General features: G+C 47.4%; 1 protein-coding gene across 4 annotated transcripts; it reads right to left on the bottom strand.

The window, feature by feature from the left end:
- Window positions 1-2588: 2588 nt before the first annotated feature.
- Window positions 2589-20426, bottom strand: LOC148898561 (ral guanine nucleotide dissociation stimulator-like). 4 transcript variants are annotated; one of them, XM_088993255.1, is made up of 18 exons: window positions 19304-20426; window positions 13949-14259; window positions 13767-13844; window positions 12942-13144; window positions 12747-12871; window positions 12462-12677; window positions 11812-11915; window positions 11661-11745; window positions 9345-9479; window positions 8762-8848; window positions 8635-8667; window positions 8291-8412; window positions 8113-8208; window positions 5794-6001; window positions 5626-5700; window positions 4135-4404; window positions 3948-4062; window positions 2589-2826 (listed from the first exon to the last, which is right to left on the bottom strand). In XM_088993255.1, exons 1-18 carry the CDS (start codon window positions 19322-19324, stop codon window positions 2633-2635), a joined length of 2478 nt encoding a protein of 825 aa, XP_088849381.1. In that variant the 5' UTR covers window positions 19325-20426; the 3' UTR covers window positions 2589-2632. The 4 variants fall into 4 exon arrangements, 3 of the variants coding, with proteins under 3 accessions (XP_088849381.1, XP_088849379.1, XP_088849382.1); XM_088993253.1 differs by lacking the exon at window positions 19304-20426 and adding an exon at window positions 17116-17267; XR_016114605.1 differs by lacking the exon at window positions 19304-20426 and adding an exon at window positions 17116-17269 and having other exon boundaries at window positions 2802-2826; window positions 4135-4439.
- Between the last annotated feature and the right edge of the window lie 96 nt (window positions 20427-20522).

The following is a 20522-nucleotide window of genomic DNA, read 5'->3' on the forward strand; positions in this document are numbered from 1 at the left end:
GTGTGAGTTTGTAGTTGATTAACAACATCATACATAATAACTTTTTTTATTTTGAATAAATATTCTAATAATTTTGCTTAAAAAAAGACAATTATTTAAAATAATAATTTTAGCGTCAGTTATTGTGTCCAAACTCAAACGCATCAGCATACACCTGCGTCGCGCGGTGATGACGTCGAAACAAACACAACACTGACTGACTATTTCGTCGAAGCTTAACTGGGTTAGCAAAGTGTGAGTACAAGAACATCATACGTAATCACTTTTTAATTTAAAATAAGTATTACAAATACTAATTATAGCGGTAATGTTGCTGTAACTGGCACCAATATTGTCTTGGGTTGCCATGACAACAAAAATAGAATTGATTTGCCCTTGTTGTTGTGTAAAAGTGTTTCACGTTTCTATAAGAAAACTCGAGGCGGGGAATAGAGGGAAAAAAAGTCGGCAGCCATTTTTTTGGGACTTCACTCTCTCTATCTGTAAAATCCCACCTCCCCTCACTGCTGTGTTCTTGACCAATCACCTGGCTTTAACTGAAGACTGGGGGCGGGGAATAGAGGACAAAAACTGTTGGCTGCCATTTTGTTGTGAGAAGTACGGTCTCGTTCACGAACGACACTTCACTCAGTGAGGCAGCTCCGTGTGTATCCCAAAAAAAGTTTGTATGCCAAGGTAAAATGTTCATCAATCTAACGTTGGTAAAGCGAAAAGTTCGGAAGCCAAGGGCTTCCTAAACCGAGGTGTTCAAACTCGGAAGCATGCATTCCAACCCATGAGGACGGCGTACACCTCGCTCTTTTAAAAACTGTTTATTCATATGTACATTCATATATTAATCTAAAACCAAGAGAAGAGGGAATGTACAATGCAACCCCCCCCCCTCCCAAAAAAAAAAACAAACTAGATACAAATCAATAAATATTCAGTGGGGGACACCATTTTGGGGATGTACATTGTTTTAAAGAGTGTTGGTGAGATGAGGAAAGGAGAGAAGGAAGTGACACAGTCTTTGAGTTGAAATTTGGGGGGTATCTGAGCACAGCGCAAGGCAACAACAAGCGCACACATTCAGAGCGCCGCGCCGAAATCATTCTCCACGCATGACAGTCATCGCACAAAACACAAAATGGCGTCTTTTCGTCTCAGACAACAACACATCGAGTCTTGCGGTTTTTCATTTTGCAATCCAAGGATGAGGCAACCGGCATGGAGACTTTATCCTGCTGCACAAAAAAAAGAATTAAACCTCTACAGGTTGGTTCAATGGCCATTTTGGTCAAAAATACCATCAAAATAATGACACTTGGAGACAAAAGTCCTGTGGAGTTGTTCGAACGTCACGTCATGTCGCAATACGGCTCGTCAAGTGTCACGTCTGTCGTGGCGCGTCCGAGTGACGTAGGACGTGTCTTGGGATGATGACGTTTCGCCACCGTTTCCGAGGGCCTTTTCATACTTTGGATGGGGAACATTCGCAACTTGGTTCCAAAAAAAAAGGAATACAAAAATGACCAATCCACTCCCCAAAAAAATTCACGTTTCTTGTGATTGGCAACATCTTTTTTTGTGGTTGTTTCTTTGTTGACAGTGCTCCAACCTAAGGTCACAGTGACCCCGTCGCCATTTTGTCTCCAAGGCGAGCAAAAAAAAAAGCGAATGTTGGCATGGCAACAGGCAAAAAAACAGATTTTAAATCACTCAACAGATAGAAAATAACCCCCCCCCCCAAAAAAAAAAAAAAAAAAAACAACTTTGACAGACTGCTCAGCAAAAATCACAACAGCTTAAAAAATTGAAGGAGAATAAAGCTTTAGCCCAATGGTGCTTTTTTTTCTGAAAATATTTTTGTATCAAACTAAAGTGCTGTTTTATTCACAAATCAAATCTGACGAGGAAAAAAAAAAACTCAGTTTCAAGAAAGGGGCTTTGTTCTAAAAAATAAACTGTGATGAGAAAACCCCAAACTGTACAAGATGAAAGTCACACTTGTTTTGTTTTGTTTTCTTTTTTAAAGAAAAAATGCAAATCTTTGATGGCATTTTTTCAAGGGGGAAAAAGGGAAGCTGACAACAAAGTCAATCGTTACAAAAAAAAGTTGTAAACTGTCAAGTCAAGCCAAAAAAGTAAGCCTTTTTTTCCAAAAGAAAAAGGGAATTAAAAAAGAACAATTGTTCAGTTGTATACTTAAATAAAACACTAGTGTTATAGTTGAGTGGAATCTCCATTTTGAATCTTGACACAAAATGGCTGAATATGAGCTCGGTCGTCATTTCTGCCCTGCCGAGCCTTCCTTCAAAAGTGCAAAATCTTTCTTTCAAAATAAAATACAATCCAAAATAAACATGAGAGAAGACACAACGATGGCAACAACAATTGAGTGCTCAAAACAATCCACCCTCCCAGCCAAAAAAATGTCCTTCCAACCATGGCAACGGCTGGAAAAAGATGCTTCAAATAAACGTCATCAGAAAAAAAAAAGCACGGCACAGCTGACGTATCTACACATCATCGTCATGGAGACGGGCGGTCTGTGGGGGTCGTCAACAAAATGGCGTCCCGCCGCCGTCCGTCCTCCTCCCGGGACAAAAAAGACAGAATCCAAAGTGCCCAAAATGGAGGTGCAAAGATGTCAGAAAATCCCCTTGGCCATCTTGAGTCCTTTGTGCTTCATGCGAGGCAGCGTGGAGCTGGCTAGCGGCTTGGCGCTGGCTAGCGGCTTGGCGCGGGGGGGTCGCGGCGGCCCTCGTTTCTTCAGCACAAAGTCGTAGTTGGCGCTGGAGTTCATGGCGTAGAACACGTTGGCGTTGGCGGGGATGCGCAGCTCTGGAAGGAACCAGACAAGTTGGCGAGAGCCGGCGAAAAAAAGCTCGCCATTGCAATAGCTAGCGCAATCATTAGCTATTGTGATCACTAGCTATTGGAATAGCTAATGATCGCGCTAGCTAGCGATTGTGATAGTTATTGCAATCGATAGCTAGCGATCACAATACCTAATGATTGCACTAGCTACTGATCGCAATAGCTCGCGGTCGCGATCATTAGCGAACGCAGTCATTAGCTATTGTGATTGCTAGCTATTGCGATCGCGAGCTATTGCGTTAAATAGATTGCAATAGCTATTGATGGCGCGAGCTAGCAATTGCGCTAGCTATTGCAATCGCAATACCTAATGATTGTGATTGCACTAGCTCTCGATCACAATTGGTAGCGATTGCAATAGCTAGCAATGGCAATAGCAATAGCTAGCGCAATCATTAGCTATTGTGATCACTAGCTATTGCAATAGCTAATGATTGCGCTAGCAATGGCAATAGCAATAGCTAGCGCAATCATTAGCTATTGTGATCACTAGCTATTGCAATAGCTAATGATTGCGCGAGCTATTGCAATCGCTAGCTAGCGATCATAGTACCTAATGATGGCGCTAGCGAGCGATTGCACTAGTTACTGATCACAATAGCTATCAATCAATTCGCAATAGCAATCAATAGATTGCAATAGCTAATGATGGCGCTAGCTATTGCAATCGCATTACCTAATGATTGCACTAGCGAGCGATTGCACTAGTTACTGATCACAATAGCTATCAATAGATTGCAATAGCTAATGATGGCGCTAGCTAGTAATTGCGCTAGCTATTGCAACCGCATTACCTAATGATTGCACTAGCGAGCGATGGCAATAGCTAGCGAGCGAGCTTTCTTTCGATTCAACTCGCTGGCTCCATCACAGGTGTGAAATTCGAGGCCCGGGGGCCAAATGCGGGCCGCCACCTCCTCATTTCATTGGGCCCGCCAAAGCAAATCAAGCATGTCAAGTGCCATGCTCATCGATGGAGCGAGGTAGCTCGCACTCGTTCTATTCAGACGTCACAGGTGGCAAAACGACGACTGAATGAATGAGGTTTTGGTTGTGGCGAGGTTTGCGTTTGGTGATGCGCTCACCTTTGTCTTCCGAGATCTTCTGCAGCAGCTCGTAGTCTTCGCTTTTCTCCCTCTCCAGATTGTGTTTGATCATGGCCTTGCGGATGACGGCCGGCGTCTTGTCCTGACTGGTCACCTGCGCCCAACGGGGACAAACCTTGGCGGAAAGGCCAGCGGGGAAAAGGATGCGGGCGGGCGCGCGCCTTACCAGGATGCTCTTGTACATGTTGCCGTTGTCCACGTCCAGGCTGACGCGGATGATGCAGCAGTCGTCCACCTGCTGGTTGTAGAGCGGCAGCGGCAGCGACAGCGACAGCGTGGAGTAGTTGGACGCGGCCGACGCCGAGCGCTTGTGCGAGCGCGACAGCCAAGACGACGACGCCGACGACGACGACGCCGTGCTGGAGCCCGACGCCGAACCCGAACTGGAAGCCGTCCCCGACGTGTCCAGAGACGACAGCGACGTGCACTCCCAGAACTGGCGGCGACGGCAAAATCGGCACAAAATGGAGCCTAGCCACATTAGCCACATTAGCGTCTTCAACTCATTCACTGCCAGACCATGCCGCAAAATGTTTTGGTCAGCCACAGAATATTCAGTTTGACGACCGCACAAACTTTCAATACAGCGTTAGAAACTTTAGACTCTCCTCTTTCATCACAAAGAAGATCGCAAAAGCTAACGATCGCAATAACGAGTCATCGCAATAGCTAGCCATCACAATAGCTCATGATTGCGCTAGCCATTTCGAATGCTAGCTAGCATAATCGCTAGCTAGTGCAATCATTAGCTATTGCGATCGCGCTAGCTAGCGCGATCACTAGCTAGCGTGATAGAAATAGTTACAGTAAAGTCTCGTTATATCGATATCGGTTATATCAATAGTACCGCTTATTACGATACTATTTCTATGAACGCAAGGAGAAAATTACATGCGCGCAGGGTCGGATATATCGATAGTCCCGGTTATATCGATATTTTTCGGACTCCCGAGAATATCGATATAACGAGACTTTACTGTAATTCCTAAGTTATATGGATCTGGATATATATGAGCTTGAAATGGGGGCAGATGTACAAAATACGATACATATTAAATTGATATAGCGCTTTATCAACAGCTAAAGCGCTAACATGGAAGAAAAGGGCAAATGCTGCCCCCTTGTGGAAGGGAACAAAATTGCCAGAGGCCATGGCCAGCCCTCTATCAGCAGCCAAGCATGAAAAAACAAAACCTGAACAAATTTGGGAATGGTGCTCGACGTCATATTTTCAATTGCCGAATAAATTTGGGAATCGGCAGTGAATGAGGCGGACGTGAAGATTCAAAATTGGATGTAAGTTGGAAAAGGTTTTTTTAAAGGCGGCAATGTAAGCAAAATAGGCGGAGCTTAAATGTGATGGACAAGCGAAGCACCCGCGTTGGCTCTTTTCAGTGGTACTCGAGCTTTCGAGATGGCGGCATTTTCAAACGTGTCCATTTGGGCAAATTTGACATTTGAACCAGGAAGTCAAAGAACACGGCGAGTGCTTCGCCAAGCTTCACCTTCCCGTCTCTCGCTTCTCAGCAGGAACGGTGGCGTTTTTTGGAAAGGTCAGAGGCAAAATGTGCTCTTTGAAAAGGAGGAAGTGGAAGTCAACGAGTGTTGGAAACAGGAAGTGAAACATTCCCAGTCCACAAGTGAAAAGGAGCGCTACCGTGGAGGTGGTATCCGCCGCCGTAGCTTCTCTCCCCAGCGCCGAAACGGAAAGCTTCACCGAAGGCGTCGAGGTCTAAAGACAAAGGGCGATGAGCCGCCCATCCCTTTCCGGAGACGCCCACGACTGGTCGCCGGACAAAAACAAAGACGTGGCGGTGGCTCTCACCTTCCTCTCGTGTCCCTCGGGCGAGTCCGACAGGAAGCTAGCGTTGACGTCCTCCAGGTCGGAGCCGCTGGAGCTGACGGAGGTGACGCTGAGGGCGTCGCCGCCGTCGCCGCGGAAGTGGGCGTGGTCAAAGGACTTGGAGTGGGAGCCCACGCCGCCCCCTCCGACCGCCGCCGAGCCGCCGGAGGAGCCCTCGGCCAGCTGGCGACTGGACGCACAGGCGACAGGAAATGAGGGTTTTTCGGGCGTCAAACGCAAAAGTGGACCCTTCGCACCCTGCCCATCACCTTTTCCACTGACTCCCCTGAGGCGGGCGCTATTGATGCGAGTCTAGCAGACATTTAAACAGCTTCTTCCTCCATCGCCACAAACTCTCTAAACGGTACCCTCAATAGAACGCTCCGGTGGCTTTTTGCAATTTTTTTTGTAATAATAATAATAATAACCGCTTCAAAAACAATAATAACAGCTTCTTCCCCCAAGCCATTAACTCTTTGAACTCTTTCAACAGTAGCCAAAATGGAAGTGATAGTGCCACTTTGCAGTTTTTTTGACGACGATACTAGTGCAGCGTGTGCTACCTTGTGTGGCTTGTGTGTTCTACATACAGTAGAGTCTCGTTATATCGATATGGGATATATCGATAGTCCCGGTTATATCGATATTTTTTTGGACTCCCTTGAATATCGATATAACGAGACTTTACTGTACTTGGCAATAAAGATGATTCAGATTCTGATAATACATTTGATTGAAAAGTGCCTGTCAAAACTCTCTCAAGGTCACTTTACCTCGAGACTTTTCACTTTACAGGATCAGTTTTCTCAATTTGATAGAAAGCTAGCCCGCTAGCTAATAGCTAGACCAGGGGTCGGCAACCTTTACGACTCATAGAGCCGTTTGGACCCATTTCCCACAGAAAAGAAAACACTGGGAGCCACAAAATCCTTTTGCCATTTAAAATGAAGACAACACTGCATCTTTTCATCATGTTTTTTTTTACCTTTACATATGCAGAAACAAACTATGGTGTGTTGCATTTACGAATCAATGAACTGTTACAGAGAAGCGCGCAACAAAAACATTTTAAACTCGGGAAAAAAAAGACGTTGGGTTGAAGATGACTTTCAAATAAATATAATCCTCAATGTCTATTTGACGGCTTGCCGTGGCCGACTATTTCCCGAGCGGCCACAAAACTCGCAGATGTTGCTGAATTTGTAGATTTCCTCCACTTCATCCAATGATCAGTTCCGAAACGGCTCTTTTTCTCTCATCTCCATCCGGATATTTTTGAGCAAAGGCTGTGTTTGTTGTTCTGGAAATGTCTTGCGACATTTGACTTTTTGTTGTTTGCTAACTTCTGCTAACATGACATAGCGGTAAGCATAGCGCTAAAGCCGTCTCGTCAGCAGTGAAGGCGAACGAATCCGCCCACGTCTCATGAAACGTTCCGTTTTCTTTTCTTCCATTTATCCATAGTTGACTTTAGTCAACTATGGAGTTTCGTTTGACTTTGACTTTTGACTTTGAGTTGGCCCAACCGGCGGTCGGTCGAAAAATTCAAGAAATCGTGCGCAATTTGGCCGTTGTGACCCGATATACGTCCACCGTCGACGGTTGTGACGTATATTATGAGCGAAAAAAATAATTACATTTTAAAAACGAACAAACTAAAATAATATACATTAAATTAAATAGTCATTATTTATTTTCTAAAGCCGCAGGGAGCCGCAGCAGGGGGTGAAAGAGCCACATGCGGCTCCGGAGCCTGAGCTAGACAGATAGCTATCCAGCCAATCGGTAGCTAGCTAGATAGCCAGCCCTAATAGCCACAAAGCTAATAGATAGCAAGCTAGACAGCCAGCCAGATAGCTACAAAAATAAGTGTACAGAAAAAAATGGCCACTATGCGATTGTGTCACAAAGAGAATTGTGCAGAATGAATAATAATCAGGAAAATACTACTACTCACAGTAATAATAATAAAAATACTACGACTTCTTCTAACAATAACATTAATAATAATAACATTTTATTTTTTCATGAGGATAATGTTAAAGATGCGTGTCGTGTGAATGATGAGAATAGCATCCATCCCATTTGAAGGATGATACTAGTGCAGCGTGTTCTACCTTGCGTCTTCTGCATACTTGGCCAATCAAGATGATTGTGATTGTGATGTGGAAGCCGACCTTTAGCTTCTTAGCCTCTCCGGAAAAACAAATTGCCAACTCCAGCACGGAATGCGTCGGCAAGCCCATGCTAAGCTAAGCTAAGCTAAGCTAAGCTAAGCTAAGCCGCCCCGGAACGACTTACTCGCTCCATCGTTTCATGATGCCGCCGTTCTTCTTGGCTCGCAGCGTGTTGCTAGCCGACTCGGACAGCGGCTCGATGTCGCACGACAGCCGGTAGCTGCGGGACCACAAGAAGAGGGGTTTGTTTGAGGGGGTGACGACCGATAGCGCCAACGGCGCCAACGGCGCTCAGGTTTGACCTCTCGGCCTCGCTCAGCTTCTCGGTGGAGGCGAACCACTGGCGGAAGTGCGCGTCCTGCGTGAAGCTGTAGTTGTTGGACGCCAGCTGGAGCAGTTTGATCTGAGCGATCACTTCAAATTCCTGAACGGGGGCGGGCGGGGGCAGTCAAAATCGTGTTAGACAACCATTTTGGGCTTTGCCGTCAGCTAAAAATGGCATCGCCAATACTTGTGTGATGACCAATCACGGCAAACATGTTAAAAAAGATGCTAAGCTAACGACGTATCTTTCTAAAAATGCGCTTGCGTGATGAGCCAAAATAATCATAGAAGGCTAACGATGCTAAGCGCTAAGTGGACGTACCTTTCGCCTTTTCTCAAAGTTGATGAGGCCACCCTGGAAGACACAAAAGCAAAGCAGTTTTGGCCAATGGCGATCAATCAAATGAGCAATTGGAGCCAAATGTGCGCCGAAGCGCCGGGTGTCTGACCTCGGTGTAGTCCTTCATGGCCGTGTCCATCATGACCAGGTCTGTGAGGAAGGTGCCCAGGTAGGGAATGGTGCCCTGCATCACTCCCTGAAGACACCCGCGCAAAAACCACAGCATGCCGCTCAACGCCAGCCGCTGGAATCTGATCGACGTCCGCATCGGAAGAAAGCTTCTCTTCAAAATATCCGTTCACTATCTAGCTAGCTAAATGGCCGGATGGCTATTGGCTAGCTAGCTTTGTATTTATTTGAGTTACTTCCGCGTTGAGGGAACGCTGGCGCGTGTGGCTGCTGCTGCTCACCCACAGAAAAACCGATCATGTGACTGTAAAGGGACCTTGAGGGTTTTGAAAGGCGCTTAGAAATGAAATGGATTAGTGTTATTAGCTAGCTATTAGCGGTCTAGCTGGCTGGCTAGCTATCTGTTAGCTAAGGATCTATTCGCTAGCTAGCTTTGGCTCTACCGCTAGCGCATGTGGCTGCCGCTGCTCACCCACAGAAAGCCTTCAATCCTGTGACTGTAGCGTGAGCTTGAGAGTTTTGCGTGTGTTTTTTTTTGTGCCGATTGGACGTCGTTTCCCCACCAGGTCTCGCCGCTGCTGCTGCTGCTGCTGCTGCTGCTGGTGGTGGTGGTGGTGCTGCTGGTGGTGCTGCTGCTGGTGTCTCCTCTGAGCTCGTTTGGGATTCAGCTCCAAAGTGGCAAACTTGGACGTTCCCTCCTGACCGCGGCAACAATACAAACACAAACAACAACAACAAAACACATCAGTCCGCATTGTGGCCTTTGTTTCCGTCTCTTGTTTTGTCTTTTCGATCTCTTCTATTTCATTGTGAAGCAATCTTGCCACAGAAATGTGCACTTTGATCTTTAAGATCATGCGCGTGCGTGTATATACAGCGTGTATATATATAGATGTATTTTTTTCGACATTAATTGTATTATTTAATTCCATCAAACAAAAAATTGATGATTTATTTGTATTTCAATAAACTACATGAAATGAAAATAATTAATATGTTTCCTTTTTTTGGGTAAAATTACAAAAAATATGAATTATTATTATTTACAATATTTTCAATCATTTTTTTCCTCTCTCCAAATGTGTAAAATGTATAAAAAAATTAGATAATAATAATAATAATACATTTCATTTCAAGCGCCTTTCAAAACACCCAAGGACACTTTACAATAAAAACAATAGAACACAGCACATAACAATAAAACCATAAGTAAAATGATAAATAATAAAATAGCAGAGAGAATTAGACATTGAAAGCAATTTTAAACAAATGGGTTTTGAGATGAGCCTTGAAAATAGGGAGGGAGTCAATATTACGGATGTTGGGTGGGAGTGAATTCCAGAGTTTGGGAGCAGAGCGGCTGAAAGCTCTGCATCCCATCGTGGTGAGACGGGCAGAGGGCACATAGAGGTGAAGGGAGGATGAGGATCTGAGGGACCGAGAGGGAACAGAGATTTGAAGCAGGTCAGAAAGATAGGGAGGAGCAAGGTTATGGATGGCTTTGAAAGTAAACAGAAGTATTTTGAATTCGATACGATGTTTAACCGGTAGCCAGTGGAGTTGCTGGAGTACAGGGGTGATGTGGTGAAAGGAGGGGGTTTTGGTGATGATCCGGGCTGAAGAATTTTGGACCAGTTGGAGTTTATGGAGAAATTTCTGATTGACACCGAAGAGAAGTGCGTTGCAATAATCGATGCGGGAGGTGACAAGACTGTGGATAAGGATAGCAGCGGAGTGAGGGGTGAGCGAGGGACGGAGACGGTTAATATTACGGAGGTGGAAATAAGCAGACCGAGTAATGTTATTAATATGGGAGTGAAAGGAAAGTGAGCTATCGAGGATGACACCCAGACTCTTGACCTGAGGGGAGGGGGACACGGTAGAACTGTCAATGGTGAGGGAGAAACTGTTAGTTTTGTGGAGGGTGGATTTGGTACCGACAAGAAGAAGTTCAGTTTTTTCACTGTTGAGCTTGAGAAAGTTATGGGAAAGCCAGGATTTAATTTCTGAGAGGCAACATGAGAGGGATGAAGGTGGAAGAGAAGCGTCGGGTTTGCTGGAGAGGTAGAGTTGGGTGTCATCCGCGAAGCAGTGAAAGTGAATGCCAAACTTACGGAAAATATTGCCAAGAGGAAGTAGGTAGATAATAAAGAGAAGTGGCCCCAGGACAGACCCTTGAGGCACACCAGAGGACACCGGAGAGGACCGTGAGGTGAACGAGTTGATTAGGATGAATTGTGCGCGATCAGAGAGATAGGAGTGAAACCAGCGGAGTGGGGTGTGGGTGATGCCTAGGGTGGAAAGTCTGTCGAGAAGGATAGGGTGGGAAATGGTGTAAATGCGTGCGTGTGTGTGTGTGTGTTTGTGACAAAAGTTATTATTATTATTTTTTTGATGATGAAGATGAAGTGCAAAGGCTTATAAATGAAAATTCTTATTATTATTATTATTACGATTTTTGTTGCTATTATGAAATCAGATTTTTTTTTAATGCAATAATAACAGAAAATAATTTTTTATTCTTTAATTTATTTGTTATATATTGATAATGTATGAAAAATAAGACATTTAACACACACACACACAAAAATAGACATACATCATTTGGGGGGAGGAAAGCAAACAATGAAAAAAAATATTGTTTTTTTGAACAATAACAAAATCTTTTGTTTTGTAATTTGATTTGAATCAAATGGAATTGAGTAAAATGGAGCCGCCCGCAGGCACATCAGGCGTCATGTGACCTGTTGGCGACCGCAGGACGCCTCGGGGTGTCCCCCGACACCCTTCTCTGCGACCACGGCGGGGGTCTTCCGACAGGTCAGGGGTGCCCCCCTCCCCTGCCCGACTTAAACAGACAGAAAGCCAGTCGGCCTCACCTTGACCAGCAGCTCCCGACTGAGCGAGTAGTTGTTGTCGTCCGAGAAGATCTGGGAAAGTTCGCGGAAGGTGCGGAAACTCTCCCTGCGGACACAAAAGCGGGTGAGAAAGGCGGCGGGCGAGGAAGGGCCGGGCCGGGGCGGGGCCAACCGAGACACTTCCTCCCAGGTCCTCTTCAGGCGGTGGACGGCGTTGCACTGCAGGCCGGAGAGGATGGCTCGCAACGACGAAAAGTTCTTCAGGATCCGACACTCCTGAAGGGCCACAAACGGACGCAGCCTTTTACGAGCTCAAAGAGGCTTAGCATTCCGAGCCAACGTGGCCTCAAGTGCACGGAGGCCAGGACGATAAGCCCCAAATTTAAAGGGCTGCTTATGCTCACATGCTAACGTGTCACTTTCACCACCAAAAGCGATGCGAAAATGTCTTTCACATTCAACTTTTGGGGACCCAAATGAGAAGGATGCTACGCTCAAATGCGAAAAATCAAGTTTCAGTTGTTTCAAACGCATTTTTCAATAAGGGACCTGAAGCTAAACGCACGCACTTTACGTTAACATCACGCATGCTAATTTGGCTACACCGGACAACATGGCCTCAAGCGCGCACAGGCAAGGACCGCCAAAAAGGCTAAATGCTAGCATGGGTAGCGATGCCAAAATGGTAGCGTCTCGTTTCACATTCAACTGACACCCACTTGGACCATGTTTTGGGATGCGACGCAAAAATGCTCAAACTCAGGTTAGCATTGGAAGCTAACTGGGCTTTGGCTGGTTAGGGGGGCGTGGCGGCCTGCTGACCCGGGCCACGTGGATCCACCTCTCCAGGAGTCGCGCCCTGTGGCCGTGCTTGAGGGCGGCGTCGCTCAGGCTGGTGCTGATCACGCAGTTGGTGACGGCGTTGAACTGGGCTACGGTGGCCCGGATGCTGGGCGCCAGGTGCTCTTTGCCCTTCTTGTCGCGCTGCGACCAGATGCCCCCCAGGCAGTGGTACGGGACCACCTTCTTGAACAGGTTCTGAGGGCGCAAAATACGAGTTGGCGCCCCTGCGGCGGCGGCGGGGGCCGGCTTTTCCTTAGCGCTCACCGCATCCATCAGCGTGAACTGCTCGGCCACCATGATGGGGTCAAAGGACAGGAAGCTGAAGGCGGGCAGCTCGTCCTCAAAGCCGCTTTCCTCCTGGGTGGCAAACGGGCAGCCCGAGTGCTCGCCTGAGCACAAAGACCAAGGGGGCCTTCAAACGCCGACTCCATCGCAAGCGACGGCGTCCCGCTTCCTTACCGTCACCCTCGGCTTGCCGCCGCTGCTGCTGCCGCCGCCGGTGGAATTGCGCCAGCAGGTTACGGGCGCGGCGTTCCAGGTCCGAACCCAGGAAGTGAAGGTGGAGGTACGACAACAGCTGGTGGAGGCAGTCGTAGCCCGGAGGGGTCCAAAAGTCCTCCGAGTACTGGTCCAACCAGGCACCCAAGATGGACGACACCGTGCTTCACACACGCAACTTTGCGTTAGCGTCGCGCGTGCTACTTTGGCTACACTACACTTGACAACATGGCCTCGAGTGCATGATTAGGCCCGAAGAGAAATACAGTAAAGTCTGGTTATATCGATAGTCCCGGTTATATCGATACTATTTCTATGCACGCACGGAGAAAATTACATGCGCGCAGGGTCGGATATATCGATAGTCCTGGTTATATCGATATTTTTTCCGACTCCCTTGAATATCGATATAACGAGACTTTACTGTACTCAAAGGGCGCGCTCACAGTTACTATTTCTATGCACGCACCGCTAGCAGCGGTGACGGTCCAAAAACATGAGCATAGCTTTCGTGTTCAACTGACACTCATTTCCGAATGAGAACCTTGCTATGCTAAAATGCTAAATATCAGGCTCAGGATTAGCTGACATGCCAGTGTCCCATTGAAACTCTTTGCTCATGTTTCTGTGACCTCCGCGGGGGATTTTGAACGCTGGTTACACAATTAGCCCCAAGCTAAATATTTGAAAAAGGTGCTCATATATTGAGCAACAAATAAATAGTGACTAATTTTGAAGAAAGGAGGGTTACAAAAAAAAAAAAAAAAAACAAGTGCGCAGTCTCACTTTCGGAGGTCGGTGCTGTCGTCCTGGCAGACGCGATGCGCCGCCGTCGCCGCAGGAACATTCTGGAGCCTGGCGTACCTGACCGGGAAGACGCAAAGGCTAATTTGGACACCCTCCTTCCTCCACCATGCTGAGAAGCATTTGGTGAGCTTTCAAGGATGCGCTCCGGGATGGGCCGTTACCTGTTGAGCAGCAGGTCCAGCACCTGCTTGGCGGTGGCAAAGGATCGGTACGTGCAGAGGAAGATGGTGACGTAGGTGGAATCTTTGGCCTTGAAGGCGGTGACCATGTACTCCACCAGCCTCTCCAGGGTGCCCGCCTTGATGGTGCGCACCCTGCACGTCTGGTAGAGGGCGAGGGCGGCGGCGGCGTCGGCGTCCACGCCCAGCCAGCGTTGGCCCTTGCTGGACGGCTGGTGCAGCTGCACCTTGCGCAGCGTCAGGCTGAAGATGGCGTCGGCCTCCACCTCCTCGCCCGTCTCCTGCGTCGAGCTCTGACCGCCGTGCAAAACACACACACAAAAGCCACAAACAACTCATGATTACTTTCACACACACACAAAAGTTCATTCCTAAATGATATGAGGGGTCTGGAGTTATATGAGCTTGAAATGAGGGCCGCTGTACAAAATACAATATACAGTAAAGTCTCGTTATATCGATATTCAAGGGAGTCGGAAAAAATATCGATATAACCGGGACTATCGATATATCCGACCCTGCGCGCATGTAATTTTCTCCGTGCGTGCATAGAAATAGTATCGATATAACCGGGACTATCGATATATCCGATATCGATATCACGAGACTTTACTGTACATTGCTTTTTATATCGCTTTAACAACAGCTAAAGCTGTAACAAAGCGCTAAGATGGGAAAAAAAGGGGAAAGGCTGCCCCCTTGTGGAAAAGAAAAAAAAGCATTGCCAGAGGCTATGGCCACTGCTTTATCAGCACCCAAGCATGAAAATCAAAAGCCAAACAAATTTGGGAATGTCAGCACCGACAGCACTGGGTGTCGGACACCTCCAGCCTGACGCCGTCAGCTATGCTAGCTAACTAATTAACTATCTATTAGCTATATTCTAGCTGCCGCTGCTCAATCGCAAAAAAACACTTGTCCCGTGACTGTAAAGTGACCTTTAGTCAGTTTTGAAAGGCACTTAGAAATGAAATGTATTATTATTATTATTATTATTATTTTCCTTTAGGCGTTTCCCTCCGTCGTTAGAGGTTTGATCCGCATGTTTGTTTTGGCCAAGCTTTTACGTCGGATGCCCTTCCTGCCTGACACAACCCTCTGTATTATTTATGATGATTAAAAACCAATTGTGTGTTTACTATTTCCTTTTGAAGTCTTTTTTCTTTTTTTAATGAACCCAATTGAATTGGTTGAATGAACGAAGAAGCGGAACAATGTATCTGTTTTCGACGACTCAAAACGACACGAGGATGGCCAGTTTGCGCCACATAAGCAGGAAGTAAGCGAAAGCACCGGTTTCCAGAGTGTCGGCGAAGGCAGCACGGCTCCGCGCCGCCTCGGGAAAATGGCGGCTTGACTTTTCACCCCCACAATCCAAAACAAAACACACCCACAAGCGGGCACAAGCACACCTACGCGCGCGCACAAGCACAAGCACGCGCTTTTGACCGTAAGCGTTTTTTTAGCTTGTACGCTACTGCCCCCAAGTGGACAACATGTTATTATTCGATGTTTTTATGGGGTGTCCAAGAGGCCCCCCCCCCGCCACATACACACAAAATCAGTTCGAGCAGATGCGTTTGGGTGTTTGAAGAAAAATCGGGGGAAACAAGTATATCCGACGAGTCAGGAGAGTGTATATCAAAAGAAAATTCAATTTAGTCGCCTATGCTATTTACATTTAGCTTGTAGTAAGTAGACGTGCACATCCCACCATGACGTCTCTGATCCACTGCTGAAAAGGAGGCTTTGATCCTCTCTGCTTCATGTCACAAAGAGGGTACAGCAAGTGTTGAAGGATGGACGACTCTTTGTGTTGCCATATGATGTGTTCTTTAGTTTTTTTTTTTACTTCAAGATGGCGAGAGTGGCTGCCTTTCCAGCAGCTGCCGTATTTTGTTTTTCTACTTCTTTCTTTCCTTTCCTCTTCCTTTCGTGACTTTGCTGCTGTGTAATGTCAATGTTCTCACCGTGAGGCGAATAAAGGTACATCCAACCCAATCTTCGGGAGGTTCGCCAGCGCTGAGGACCCTATCCCAGTTGCGCCGGGGACACCCTGAACCGGTTGCCAGTCAATGGCTGGGCAAAGACCGATGAAAACACATCCCAGCTCGGGACAACGTGATATGATATGCTAATGAGTGCTGTCTTGAGAATTTTAGGGGGGATCTTCAGAAGAAGCGATTTTGATCGTGGAAAAAGTGCTACGAGCGGAAGTTAAGCGGGCGTCGAAAAAGAGGCCACAAAGTGCCAACGTGAAACAAAAATGAAGCGGAAGACAAACGAAAGCAGATCAATAACAACATTTTGCTACTGCTGCTATGCTAGGTGACGCCTAGCTTCTTTTTACCCCCGTCAGCACCGAGGCAAGGTCAACCTGCGTTGGACTCCCGTCAAAGCCTGCGGCGTGCCGGCAGTCTCCCGACCGGACCGGCGGCCCGCGAGTCCAGCGGCTCCAGGTCCCCATCGCCCCAAGCCCGCCACCCGTCGCCGCCGTTACGCCCCCCGCCGGCGGCCGCCCGGACTCCGACCGCATGTTTGCTTTTGCAGCTGTGTCAACAAGCACTGGGGGAGAAAAAAAGGTAGTGCTGGGGACTTGAAAGAAGTTTGCCGGCTAGCCGACGTCGCCACGCGGAAAACCAAAAAGGAAAAGGAAGTACTGTACATGCACCCCCAAAATGTGTTGGGAGGTCCCAAAAGAACTGCAAGATTGATCACACACACACACACACACACACACACACACACTTTCATGTTTTTGCGACGCAGTGGGAACCCAATGAGAAAAAAACACACACACGTTTTTCTACACGGTGGGGACGTGATGTTTTGCCCCGTGGGAATCCAATTTCAACCAACACACAAATATACACACACATACGCACAGACACGCACGGCAAAAAGTGTTTGCAACGCTGTTAGTTAGTGGAATGCAAGCGTTTTCAGTTTGCATGAGAGAAATGGAAACAAGCACGAGCAATAGTAACGTGTCAAGCGGCGGCCATCTTGGTGGTGTCGCATGTCAGAGGCCCAACAAATAAACCAATCAATAAAGTCATCTGATTTAAAAAAAATCCCGGGCCAAAACTCGATTGAGCGCAGGTTTCTGACGGCGCACGTCAAGGTAACGGCGGCGGCGGCGCCCTCACCAGGTGCAACGCGGCCATCGTGGCGGCCATCGTGGCGGTCGACGCTGACGTTTGAAGATGGCCTTCATGTTGTGGAAATCAAGCGCACCCCCGTCCCGGCGGGCTCCACCACATGTTGCCTTCGTGCGCCGGCGCTGGTGTCTTGTGGGGGGATTATGGGATGTCGGGGGGGGACTGTACCGGCCCCTTCCATCCTCCCCCTCCTCTCTGGAGTCTTTTCTATCTTTCTCAGCTCAATCATTCGGCCCCTCCCTCCCATCATTTCATTCCTCCCCCCATCTGACTGTCTTTCACCCTGCGTCCGTCCTTTCCTTTCACCCTTTCGAAATTCCCCCACCTCCTGCCCTCTCACTCCCTCACCCCCCCTTACCCACTCTCTCGCTTTTCCCACGCACTGCTCTCTCTCTCTCTCTCTCTCCTCCATCTCCTCTTTCTCTGTCTCTCTCTGTCTCTTTATCTCTCTTCCATCTCCTCTCTCTCTCTCTCCGTCCGTCAGGCACCTGGTGGAATGCTGCGCTCTCACAAGCGTGTCTGGTGTCTGTCTCCTCTGTTGCCATGGCAACTCACCGCCCACCAATCAAAGGCGACGACGGTGTTGCGCTCTGCTTTACGTTGACACAAATGCGACGTGGCGAAACGTTGGCTTTGGATCCAATGAAAAATGAGTTGACATTCCGAGTGTTGCGCAAGAAGTTAGGAAGGGTTTTTTTTGTTTGTTTGTTTTTGCGTTGGAGGGGGGGAGGGGCCACGTGGCTGTAGTGTGTTTGTCCCCTTTTGCCGCGTCGCAGGAAGTGAGAGTGAAAGGCGGCCTTTGTACGGCCAAACAATCAAGCTGTTGCCGCCGTCTTTTCAAAAGCTTGAAATGAAGACGCGGTCACGCGATTCAAAGGAGGATTTCAAATGACCATTTGACACGTCGATGCCAAAATCAAGGCCCGCCAGGAAATGCTGGTCTCCACGGCAACGCCACAAAGCGCTTTTTCTCCCGGGTCGACCGATCGGATCGGTATAACTGGTCGCCGAGCTCGCCCGCCCTGCGCTTCTCTCGGCGCTGGACGGCGGCGGTGGGCGGCCATGTTTGACGTGGGCGCGTGGGAACAAAGCGGCCATTGAGCTAGCGCTCACGCGCTCGCGACGCTAACAGGCTAGAGGAGGATGTCCCGCACAGCGATGTCGCTGCCACGGCAACCGCGGGTCATCGCTTCCTGCGGACTCAACGAAGGGGGGCAATTTTTACACCAATCATAAAAGCCTAATTGAGCGCAAGTCAAATCTGCCTAGCAACAACTGAATTCTGGTAAATTTGGGGATTTCTTTTTCTTTTTTTTGTGGCTGAGCTGCTTCTCGTTATTTTCTATTTTTCGACATTTTGATACAAACGTCCGTATTTTTTTTATTAACTCATTCACTGCCAGACACGTGCACACACAAAATGTGTCCACTCCAGTGCCAGGGTTTTTGTCATTTTCACTTAAATTCCAGGACTCACAGAAGATTGAGTTTTGGAACGACATAAACATTCCATCCAGCGTTAGAAACCTTACACTCTCTTCTTTCATCAGAAAAAGACTTCATTCCTAAATGATATGGCTCTGGAGTTATGTGAGCTTGAAATGGGGGCCGATGTACAAAATACAACACACATTGGTTTATAACCTGCTTTAACAACAGCTGGAACAAAGCGCCAACATGGACAAAAAGGCAAATGGTGCCCCTTTGTGGAAAGGAAAAAAAACATCTGACAAGCGCTTTATCGGCACCCAAGCGTGAAAAAACAAAATTCGGGAATTTATCATATTTTAAATTTTCTGGATTCTGTATGCAAAACAAAGACATTCAAAAAATAGCAGATCTTATTTTGTCAACTATTTCCGGGACCTCTGTGTGAAAACGTTCTATGATCGATACCCTAAATCTCAGGGTTCGTGTGAAAGGCAAAGGGAAATAAATAGTGTGCGAAAGGGGCTTCATGTCTGATCACGCCATGTTGCACGCAAATGTTGCGTTCTGTGTGAAAAACAAACAACAAATTCCATCGCTCTAATTTTGGAGGGCGGTTGCGTGAAATGAATGCCAATTGTAACGAGGCGAAGAAAATGTCGCTCAGCGGTCATGCTAATGAGGCATATGCAAATGAAGCCTGCGTCCGTTTTTGGGGACAACGTGTCCCATCTTTTTGGCGGCTTACCTGTTTTTCCAGCATGATCATTCTCTCGCTGTCATGACCTTCGCGAGCGTGTTGAGGAGCACCTTCGGTCGGCCAATCGCTCAGTCGCTCCCCTCGGTTAGCATCCTCGTCGAGAGAAAGTAGAAGAAAAAAAAATCCAAGGAGTGGGGGGGGGGGGGCGAGCTAACTATCTTAGCCCTGATGCTAATAGGGTGTTTTAAATGTCCTCTTGGCCGTCAACATGTCTCCGCCGGGCGGGGATGGGCGGCGAGAGGTGGATCAAAAGCAGGGATAGCTTAGCGTTAGCCGGCTAAAGAACGAGCGACGGCGTTTATTTGTCTCCTCTCATCCGAAAACAAGACGACGTCGGCGGCGCGGCGGAAAAAAACACGTCCTCCAACGTCGGCTCTTCGCAGCGAAGCTTCACCGTCATGGCCGTCGTTGGCATCTTCCCCCGCCGACTGGATGCGGCGAGGCCAACCGCGACCGCGGACGCTTGACCGATGCTGGCGAATCTTCTCTTTCGTGCGGACGACGCTCGTGAACGCCGCGCACGTAGCGTGACCGACGACAATGAGGAAGGCGGTGACAAATCCCAAGAGGCTTTGAACGCACCGCACCTCGCTGTTCAGTTGCCTTTTTTTTGCTTTCTCTCTGAAAGCACTTTTTCGTGGACCTTTGCGATATTTGCACTCTTGCAGTGACGTGCAGTCAGTGGAGGCAGGTGAGGCACTGCCTCACCTGTCATCATGGAAAGCTGTCATGGAAATATCAAATGAAAAAATAAATTAAACAGTTAGATATATTTAGTGATTTGTACTTTAAAGTTCTTGTCCATTTAACTTCACCGTTTTAGGATTTTTTTCAAAATCGCTGAATTTTCACATTTACCGTTCAAATACTAAGTAGAGACTAGCGGTGACGTCATTGATGACGTCAGTGCCTCACTAGCCATGAACCTCTCCGCACGTCACTGCACTCTTGAAATCCGTTTATATCTGTTTGTCGGACAAGCTACTGTTTTTTTGGCGTGTTGCAGCTACTTTTACGCCATCACCGTGTATGATGCTGCTGTAACTTCATGTGGTGACAACACTAAATACTCAATTGTGTATGTTCAAACTGATCAACTTTGTCGTTTGTTTATTTGACAAATAATGTAAATGTCTCCACTAATAAGTGGAGAAATACGAATACTACTAATAAAGGCAAATCCAATCCAAACCAATGCCGACTTTAG

This window comes from Hippocampus bargibanti, linkage group LG04 (genome assembly GCF_051943395.1).
Source record: "Hippocampus bargibanti isolate YZ-2025 linkage group LG04, ASM5194339v1, whole genome shotgun sequence".
Lineage (NCBI taxonomy): Eukaryota > Metazoa > Chordata > Actinopteri > Syngnathiformes > Syngnathidae > Hippocampus > Hippocampus bargibanti.